General features: G+C 38.3%; 1 protein-coding gene across 2 annotated transcripts; it reads right to left on the bottom strand.

The window, feature by feature from the left end:
* Positions 1-414: 414 nt before the first annotated feature.
* atox1 (antioxidant 1 copper chaperone) lies at positions 415-10,094 on the bottom strand. 2 transcript variants are annotated; one of them, XM_062040028.1, is made up of 4 exons: positions 9,942-10,094; positions 9,496-9,571; positions 5,076-5,211; positions 415-849 (listed from the first exon to the last, which is right to left on the bottom strand). In XM_062040028.1, exons 1-3 carry the CDS (start codon positions 9,945-9,947, stop codon positions 5,087-5,089), a joined length of 207 nt encoding a protein of 68 aa, XP_061896012.1. In that variant the 5' UTR covers positions 9,948-10,094; the 3' UTR covers positions 415-849; positions 5,076-5,086. The 2 variants fall into 2 exon arrangements, with proteins under 2 accessions (XP_061896012.1, XP_061896013.1); XM_062040029.1 differs by having other exon boundaries at positions 9,496-9,602; positions 9,942-10,091.
* Between the last annotated feature and the right edge of the window lie 237 nt (positions 10,095-10,331).

The raw sequence follows: 10,331 nt of genomic DNA, 5'->3' as shown, positions 1-10,331 counted from the left end.
CTGCAGGACTGCTTGAAACGCACATGATATCACACATACAATCAAACATGCTGCAGGACTGCTTGTATCGTACGTGATATCACACACACAAGTAAACACGCTGCAGGACTGCTTGTAACGCACATGATATTACACACACAAGTAAAAACGCTGCAGGACTGCTTGTATCGCACATGATGTATCACACACACAAGCAAACATGCTGCAGGACTGCTTGTATCGCACATGATATCACACATGCAAACTGATATAGGCCGATACTTATTGTGGTGGCTGGGCACACTCCTCACATATGTACATGTGACTGCAGGGTAGTAACACTAGTAAGTGTACAGGCAGTTAAGAAGAGAAACCACATCAATGTAGTTTGAAAGTGCACTGCTCACATCAAAGTGAAAGTAAAAGGCAAGATGCTCCAAGTTGAGGCAGACTTTATTTGAGTGCGACTACAAACAGCCTCTAAGAGCAGAGCAGAAGAATGTTAGTGTGAGGAGATTCAAGAGGAGGAATGGCTTCTCCAAGACGTCATTAAACATCACCACTCCTCGCCATGGAGGAGAGGAGGCACCACATAGTGTTTGAGAAGAAAGAGGCACCACATAGTGTTTGAGAAGAAAGAGGGACCACATAGTGTTTAAGAAGAAAGAGGGACCACATAGTGTTTAAGAAGAAAGAGGGACCACATAGTGTTTAAGGAAGGACAAATGCTTCTACAGGTGACGTGAAATGTCTTCCTGGCGTTGCTCTGCAGAAGATGCCATAATCATGAAGGATTGCTAAAGTGCCGCTTCAGCCAACCTCATGACGTCTATGACTTCTTCTTCCTTTTGCACCGCAAGTGTCCGAGTCCTTCGGAGATAAAACACACAAAATGAACCAAACACTCTTTGACGACGTGCTCGCCGCCTTGCACAACTCCTCCGTGCGACACGGCTGCAGACTGTATCGCGATATAACTCTGTGATATTGATAAATATTGATATTTTTAAGACCAATGGAAAATAAAGACCGGGAAAAAAATATATTAAATGTAAAAAATGTTCATCTCAGCTATCAAGGCAGAAAGGAAATGTCAACACAAGCATGGAAAACACTCAAACAATGTCAACAACATAGTCAAATCACATTGAACACTTAACTACAATCTCTGAAAAATAAGGAACATTTGAGAAATGCTTCATAAAGTGTAATAAAATAGTGCAAAGTGCAAAAATGTAAACAGAGAAAACTGAGAAGAAGTATTTTCTGCATGTTTAGTGCTAGGAAATAACGGCTGTGTAACATTATTTTGCCCTGCTATTCCTAATTTAACTATGGAAAGGATTTGTTGTTATGCAGTATTTATTTAAATATCATTATTATAATCGATTGATGTCAATAATTATTGAAATGTTTTGACCTATGGAAAATAAGGAGCAGAAAAAAATATTTGGTTTGAAATGTAACCTTCCTCTGATTGTAATCCCTCAGCTATCAAGGCAGAAAGGAAATGTCAACACAAACATGGAAAACACTCAAACAATGTCCACAAAATAGTCAAATCACATTAAACACTTGACTATAAGCTCTTAAAAATAAGGAATATGTAAGAAAATGGAAAGAAAACTGAGAAGAACCTGAGAAGAACTATTTTCTGCAGGTTTAGTGCTAGGAAATAACGGCTGTGTAACATTAATTTGCCCTGCTATTCTTATTTAACTATGGAAAGGAGTTTTTGTTATGCAGTACTTATTTAAATATTATTATATCATTTTATATCGATAATTATTGATATTTTTAATGACCCATTGCAAATAAGGAGCAATAGAAGAATATATATTTTATTTGAAATGTAACTTCCTCTGATTGTAATCCCTCAGCTATCAAGGCAGGAAGGAAACGTCAACACAAACATGGAAAACACTTAAAAGAATGTCAAAAAAATAGTCAAATCACATTGAACGCTTAACAATAAGCTCTTAAAAATAAGGAATATGTAAGAAATGCTTCATAAAGTGTAAGAAAACAGTGCAAAGAGTGAAAATGTAAACATAGAGAAACTGAGAAGAACTATTTTCTGCAGGTTTAGTGCTAGGAAATAACGGCTGTGTAACATTAATTTGCCCTGCTATTCTTATTTAACTATGGAAAGGATTTTTTTTAATGCAGTAATTGTTTAAATATCATTATTATATCGATAATTATTGAAATGTTTTGACCTGTGGAAAATAAGGAGCAGAAAAATATATATATATTTTATTTGAAATGTAACCTTTATCTGATTGTAATCCCTCAGCTATCAAGGCAGAAAGGAAACGTCAACACAAGCATGGAAAACACTCAAACAAGGTCAACAAAATAGTCAAATCACATTAAAGACTTAACTATAAGCTCTTAAAAATAAGGAATATGTAAGAAAATAGAAATAAAACTGAGAAGAACCTGAGAAGAACTATTTTCTGCAGGTTTAGTGCTAGGAAATAACGGCTGTGTAACATTAATTTGCCCTGCTATTCTTATTTAACTATGGAAAGGAGTTTTTGTTATGCAGTAATTATTTAAATATTATTATATCGTTTGATAGCGATAATTATTGATATTTTTAATGACCCATTGCAAATAAGGAGCAATAGAAGAATATATATTTTATTTGAAATGTAACTTCCTCTGACTGTAATCCCTCAGCTATCAAGGCAGAAAGGAAACGTCAACACAAACATGGAAAACACTTAAAAGAATGTCAAAAAAATAGTCAAATCACATTGAACACTTAACAATAAGCTCTTAAAAATAAGGAATATGTAAGAAATGCTTCATAAAGTGTAAGAAAACAGTGCAAAGAGTGAAAATGTAAACATAGAGAAACTGAGAAGAACTATTTTCTGCAGGTTTAGTGCTAGGAAATAACGGCTGTGTAACATTAATTTGCCCTGCTATTCCTATTTAACTATGGAAAGGAGTTTTTTTTATGCAGTAATTATTTATATATCATTATTATATCGATAATTATTGAAATGTTTTGACCTGTGGAAAATAAGGAGCAGAAATATATATATATATTTTATTTGAAATGTAACCTTTATCTGATTGTAATCCCTCAGCTATCAAGGCAGAAAGGAAACGTCAACACAAACATGGAAAACACTCAAACAAGGTCAACAAAATAGTCAAATCACATTAAAGACTTAACTATAAGCTCTTAAACATAAGGAATATGTAAGAAAAAAGTGCAAAGTGTGAAAATGTAAACATAGAGACACCTGAGAAGAACTATTTTCTGCAGGTTTAGTGCTAGGAAATAACGGCTGTGTAACATTAATTTGCCCTGCTATTCTTATTTAACTATGGAAAGGATTTTTTTTTATGCAGTAATTATTTATATATCATTATTATATCGATAATTATTGAAATGTTTTGACCTGTGGAAAATAAGGAGCAGAAAATATATATATATATTTTATTTGAAATGTAACCTTTATCTGATTGTAATCCCTCAGCTATCAAGGCAGAAAGGAAACGTCAACACAAGCATGGAAAACACTCAAACAAGGTCAACAAAATAGTCAAATCACATTAAAGACTTAACTATAAGCTCTTAAAAATAAGGAATATGTAAGAAAATAGAAAGAAAACTGAGAAGAACCTGAGAAGAACTATTTTCTGCAGGTTTAGTGCTAGGAAATAACGGCTGTGTAACATTAATTTGCCCTGCTATTCTTATTTAACTATGGAAAGGAGTTTTTGTTATGCAGTAATTATTTAAATATTATTATATCGTTTGATATCGATAATTATTGATATTTTTAATGACCCATTGCAAATAAGGAGCAATAGAAGAATATATATTTTATTTGAAATGTAACTTCCTCTGATTGTAATCCCTCAGCTATCAAGGCAGAAAGGAAACGTCAACACAAACATGGAAAACACTTAAAAGAATGTCAAAAAAATAGTCAAATCACATTGAACGCTTAACAATAAGCTCTTAAAAATAAGGAATATGTAAGAAAATAGTGCAAAGTGTGAAAATGTAAACATAGAGAAACCTGAGAAGAACTATTTTCTGCAGGTTTAGTGCTAGGAAATAACGGCTGTGTAACATTAATTTGCCCTGCTATTCTTATTTAACTATGGAAAGGAGTTTTTGTTATGTAGTAATTATTTAAATATCATTATCATATTGGTCGATATCAATAATTATTAATATTTTTAATGACCCGTGAAAAATAAGGAGCAAAAGAAAAATATATTTTATTTGAAATGTAACCTTCCTCTGATTGTAATCCCTCAGCTATCAAGGCAGAAAGGAAATGTATGGAAGTATGGAAAACACTCAATGTAAACAAAATAGTCAAATCACACTGAACACTTAACAATAAGCTCTTAAAAATAAGGAATATGTAAGAAGTGCTTCATGAAGTGTAAGAAAATAGTGCAAAGTGTGAAAATGTAAACTTAGAGAAACCTGAGAAGAACTATTTTCTGCAGGTTTAGTGGCAGGAAGTTACAGCTGCCACGAAACCTGCAGAAAATAGATCTTCTACAGCTGAGCGAGGCTGGTATTAGCACTCTTGCCTCATTTACGGACCACATTGGTCTGACTACGCTCCTTTTGAAAGAAATCAAAACATCCACTTCCTGCGTTACCAGACAGCGAGTGCCTTTGATCATGCAACTTCCGCTTTCTTCCCACAAACAAAAAAAAAAAGTTTTATCTTACTCATTTTTTATTGATATGGATTACATGTCTATTGCGATATATATTGATATCGTTTTATCGCCAAGCCCTAGTTCTATATTTACACCGTGGTGTCATTTTTTAAGCATCCCTTCACATTTTTTGTATTTTAGTTAGCACAGTGGAGGCCCCTAAAGTGGTACAATTTGGAGTGCAACCTACATTTTCCGGTGTTTAAAACAGTTTAATAAAGGAAAAAGTAACACAAGGCTTGGACTTCAAATCAATGCCATCAAACATGGCGTCAGACTCGGCAATAAAGTTACACTTTCATTTGTAAACAATCTCTGGGCTGATTAAAAATGTATGAGGAATGGTGAGTCCTAACTATCTGTGTTGAGTGTGAACATGGCGTCACCTGGGGCCCGATCATTTGGTGCCGTTGTACTTGACCTCCTTGCCGCACTTCTTCAAGGTGTCCATGAGAACGTCCACGTCTTTGTCCGACTCGATCCAAACCAGCTGTTTGGGAAGGTCGATCTCAAACTTCACGTCTGGGATGAGAAAGGGAAGGGAAGAAAATGTCATTCCCAGTTAAAGGGGAACTGCACGTTTTTTGCCTTTCATTCACAATCTCTATGTAAGACAAAAACACACTTTTTTAAATTCTAAATCATAAATAAACGCTATCAAAAGTCAGCTAACAAAGGAGCTAATTGGGTTTTACTGTATTTCGCCTATAAAAAAACACCCATCATTGTTTTATATAAACGCTGTAATGTATGAACATTCATAATAACGTAACATTTACGTATTTTCATCATTTTAAGCGTTAGGCGGCGTATTTACCACGTTCACTTTCCCTTCAACAACACTACTAAACATGGCAGACTTCATGAGAGACAACAAAGACAACCGTATTTTTCGGACTAAAAGGCGCAATTGAAATCTGTTCATTTTCTCAAAAATCCACAGTGCGCTTTACAACCCGGTGTATGTATTAATTCTGGTTGTGCTTACCCACCTCCAAGCAATTGTATTTGGTACAAGGTGTGTACGTGTGTGTTAAATATAGTTAATAGTGTGAGATTCCAGTCCATAGTGGATCTAGTTGATAGTGTGAGATTCCAGTCCATAGTGGATCTAGTTGATAGTGTGAGAGTACAGTCCATAGTGGATCTAGTTGATAGTGTGAGAGTCCAGTCCATAGTGGATCTAGTTAATAGTGTGAGATTCCAGTCCATAGTGGATCTAGTTGATAGTGTGAGAGTCCAGTCCATAGTGGATCTAGTTGATAGTGTGAGAGTCCAGTCCATAGTGGATCTAGTTAATAGTGTGAGTCCAGTCCATAGTGGATCTAGTTAATAGTGTGAGAGTCCAGTCCATAGTGGATCTAGTTGATAGTGTGAGAGTCCATTCCACAGTGGATCTAGTTAATAGTGTGAGAGTCCAGTCCATAGTGGATCTAGTTAATAGTGTGAGAGTCCAGTCCATAGTGGATCTAGTTAATAGTGTGAGTCCAGTCCATAGTGGATCTAGTTAATAGTGTGAGAGTCCAGTTCATAGTGGATCTAGTTGATAGTGTGAGAGTCCAGTCCATAGTGGATCTAGTTAATAGTGTGAGTCCAGTCCATAGTGGATCTAGTTAATAGTGTGAGAGTCCAGTCCATAGTGGATCTAGTTGATAGTGTGAGAGTCCAGTCCACAGTGGATCTAGTTAATAGTGTGAGAGTCCAGTCCATAGTGGATCTAACATAATAGTGCAAGAGTCCAGTCCATAGTGGATCTAGTTAATAGTGTGAGAGTCCAGTCCATAGTGGATCTAACATAATAGTGTGAGAGTCCAGTCCATAGTGGATCTAGTTAATAGTGTGAGAGTCCAGTCCATAGTGGATCTAGTTAATAGTGTGAGAGTCCAGTCCATAGTGGATCTAACATAATAGTGTGAGAGACCAGTCCATAGTGGATCTAGTCAATAGTGTGAGAGTCCAGTCCATAGTGGATCTAACATAATAGTGTGAGAGTCCAGTCCATAGTGGGACCAGGAGTGGATCTAGTTAATAGTGTGAGAGTCCAGTCCATAGTGGATCTAGTTAATAGTGTGAGTCCAGTCCATAGTGGATCTAGTTAATAGTGTGAGAGTCTAGTCCATAGTGGGACCAGCAGGAGTGGATCTAGTTAATAGTGTGAGAGTCCAGTCCATAGTGGATCTAGTTAATAGTGTGAGAGTCCAGTCCTTAAAGGATCTAGTTAATAGTGTGAGAGTCCAGTCCATAGTGGGACCAAAAGGAGTGGATCTAGTTAATAGTGTGAGAGTCCAGTCCATAGTGGATCGAGTTAATAGTGTGAGAGTCTAGTCCATAGTGGGACCAGCAGGAGTGGATCTAGTTAATAGTGTGAGAGTCCAGTCCATAAAGGATCTAGTTAATAGTGTGAGAGTCCAGTCCATAAAGGATCTAGTTAATAGTGTGAGAGTCCAGTCCATAAAGGATCTAGTTAATAGTGTGAGAGTCCAGTCCATAGTGGGACCAAAAGGAGTGGATCTAGTTAATAGTGTGAGAGTCCAGTCCATAGTGGATCTAGTTAATAGTGTGAGAGTCTAGTCCATAGTGGGACCAGCAGGAGTGGATCTAGTTAATAGTGTGAGAGTCCAGTCCATAGTGGATCTAGTTAATAGTGTGAGAGTCCAGTCCATAGTGGATCTAGTTAATAGTGTGAGAGTCCAGTCCATAGTGGATCTAGTTAATAGTGTGAGAGTCTAGTCCATAGTGGGACCAGCAGGAGTGGATCTAGTTAATAGTGTGAGAGTCCAGTCCATAGTGGATCTAGTTAATAGTGTGAGAGTCCAGTCCATAAAGGATCTAGTTAATAGTGTGAGAGTCCAGTCCATAGTGGATCTAGTTAATAGTGTGAGAGTCCAGTCCATAGAGGATCTAGTTAATAGTGTGAGAGTCCAGTCCATAGTGGATCTAACATAATAGTGTGAGAGTCCAGTCCATAGTGGATCTAACATAATAGTGTGAGAGTCCAGTCCATAGTGGATCTAACATAATAGTGTGAGAGTCCAGTCCATAGTGGGACCAGGAGTGGATCTAGTTAATAGTGTGAGAGTCCAGTCCATAGTGGATGTAGTTAATAGTGTGAGAGTCCAGTCCATAGTGGATCTAGTTAATAGTGTGAGAGTCTAGTCCATAGTGGGACCAGCAGGAGTGGATCTAGTTAATAGCATGAGAGTCCAGTCCATAGTGGATCTAGTTAATAGTGTGAGAGTCCAGTCCATAAAGGATCTAGTTAATAGTGTGAGAGTCCAGTCCATAGTGGGACCAAAAGGAGTGGATCTAGTTAATAGTGTGAGAGTCCAGTCCATAGTGGATCTAGTTAATAGTGTGAGAGTCCAGTCCATAGAGGATCTAGTTAATAGTGTGAGAGTCCAGTCCATAGTGGGACCAAAAGGAGTGGATCTAGTTAATAGTGTGAGAGTCCAGTCCATAGTGGATCTAGTTAATAGTGTGAGAGTCTAGTCCATAGTGGGACCAGCAGGAGTGGATGTAGTTAATAGTGTGAGAGTCCAGTCCATAGTGGATCTAACATAATAGTGTGAGAGTCCAGTCCATAGTGGATCTAACATAATAGTGTGAGAGTCCAGTCCATAGTGGGACCAGGAGTGGATCTAGTTAATAGTGTGAGAGTCCAGTCCATAGTGGATGTAGTTAATAGTGTGAGAGTCCAGTCCATAGTGGATCTAGTTAATAGTGTGAGAGTCTAGTCCATAGTGGGACCAGCAGGAGTGGATCTAGTTAATAGTATGAGAGTCCAGTCCATAGTGGATCTAGTTAATAGTGTGAGAGTCCAGTCCATAAAGGATCTAGTTAATAGTGTGAGAGTCCAGTCCATAGTGGGACCAAAAGGAGTGGATCTAGTTAATAGTGTGAGAGTCCAGTCCATAGTGGATCTAGTTAATAGTGTGAGAGTCCAATCCATAGTGGATCTAGTTAATAGTGTGAGAGTCCAGTCCATAGAGGATCTAGTTAATAGTGTGAGAGTCCAGTCCATAGTGGATGTAGTTAATAGTGTGAGAGTCCAGTCCATAGTGGATCTAGTTAATAGTGTGAGAGTCTAGTCCATAGTGGGACCAGCAGGAGTGGATCTAGTTAATAGTATGAGAGTCCAGTCCATAGTGGATCTAGTTAATAGTGTGAGAGTCCAGTCCATAAAGGATCTAGTTAATAGTGTGAGAGTCCAGTCCATAGTGGGACCAAAAGGAGTGGATCTAGTTAATAGTGTGAGAGTCCAGTCCATAGTGGATCTAGTTAATAGTGTGAGAGTCTAGTCCATAGTGGGACCAGCAGGAGTGGATGTAGTTAATAGTGTGAGAGTCCAGTCCATAGTGGATCTAGTTAATAGTGTGAGAGTCCAGTCCATAGAGGATCTAGTTAATAGTGTGAGAGTCCAGTCCATAGTGGGACCAAAAGGAGTGGATCTAGTTAATAGTGTGAGTCCAGTCCATAGTGGATCTAGTTAATAGTGTGAGTCCAGTCCATAGTGGGACCAAAAGGAGTGGATCTAGTTAATAGTGTGAGAGTTGTTGATTGACACCGTCTATGGACCTGTCAATCTCACGATCCACTCTTCCCCCACTTGGGGCAAGATCTCCTCCCCAACCAGGAGATGGCACTCCACCCTTCCCCGGGCGAGAACCATGGACTCTGGACTTATTTGTATCCCAAATAGGCGGAATTACATAATATCTCACGGCACACTAGCGTGCCGCGGCACAGTGGTTGAAAAAAACCACAGCTGACTGTGGCGCAACTCCAGGATGAAGATGATGACGTCACCTGCCAGCTTGCTGAGGACTCTGCTGACAGCTCCCGAGCATCCTTCACACGTCATGGCCACCGCGAACTCGTGCTTCTGGCAACAACACGTCTTCATCGTTAAATCACTGCAGCAAAAACATTCACTTTCACTTCTATTGTCTCCTATTAGTCACATTCTAATAAACCTGTTGGACTGCCGACACTAACAAATACAACTCGGGTGGGGAAATAAGACTTAATGCGTCACTTTAAAAACACGTTCGCTCTCTTCTGTGAGCGAGTAATGTGTGTGCTAACACAAAAAAATGTGTTTAATCAAACAGCTTTAACGCGACCTTTTAAAACAGCAAACAGTGTTTCCGCAGCTAGCATGTAGCATTAGCACGCTATGCTAATGCCACATGCTAGCTGCATGTCATCGTGACACTGACGCAGTTTGTGACCCACAAGAGGCGCTCACTCACGGTCATGTTTTAGATGATGTGGCGTAGTAGCAGACTGGCTCCGGAAAGATGGACTTTTCCCCCACTGACTCACTCGCAAGATAGGCAAACTTAATCATTTACTACCTGTGTCAAGGTACTTTTCTGGTACAAAAACACGAGTACTTCCGGTACACCGTAGTTGCGTTAAATATGATATATTAAATAATAAATGAAAAACACCGATGTACTAATATTAGTATGCATGTATTACAGGCTACGTGTTATAATAAAAAAACTACAAACTACAATTTAGCCTAATGTTTATTTTTGTGGTTTCCTGGTTTCTACTTGATGGCATTTACGCTAACTTGATGCGTTCATTTTCAGTCATTTACTCTCTACAGCAGGCCTGGGCAATTATTTTGACTC

This window comes from Entelurus aequoreus, linkage group LG28 (assembly GCF_033978785.1).
Source record: "Entelurus aequoreus isolate RoL-2023_Sb linkage group LG28, RoL_Eaeq_v1.1, whole genome shotgun sequence".
NCBI lineage: Eukaryota > Metazoa > Chordata > Actinopteri > Syngnathiformes > Syngnathidae > Entelurus > Entelurus aequoreus.
Note: the sequence above shows the minus strand (reverse complement) of the source record. Positions and strands in the feature narration are given on the sequence as shown.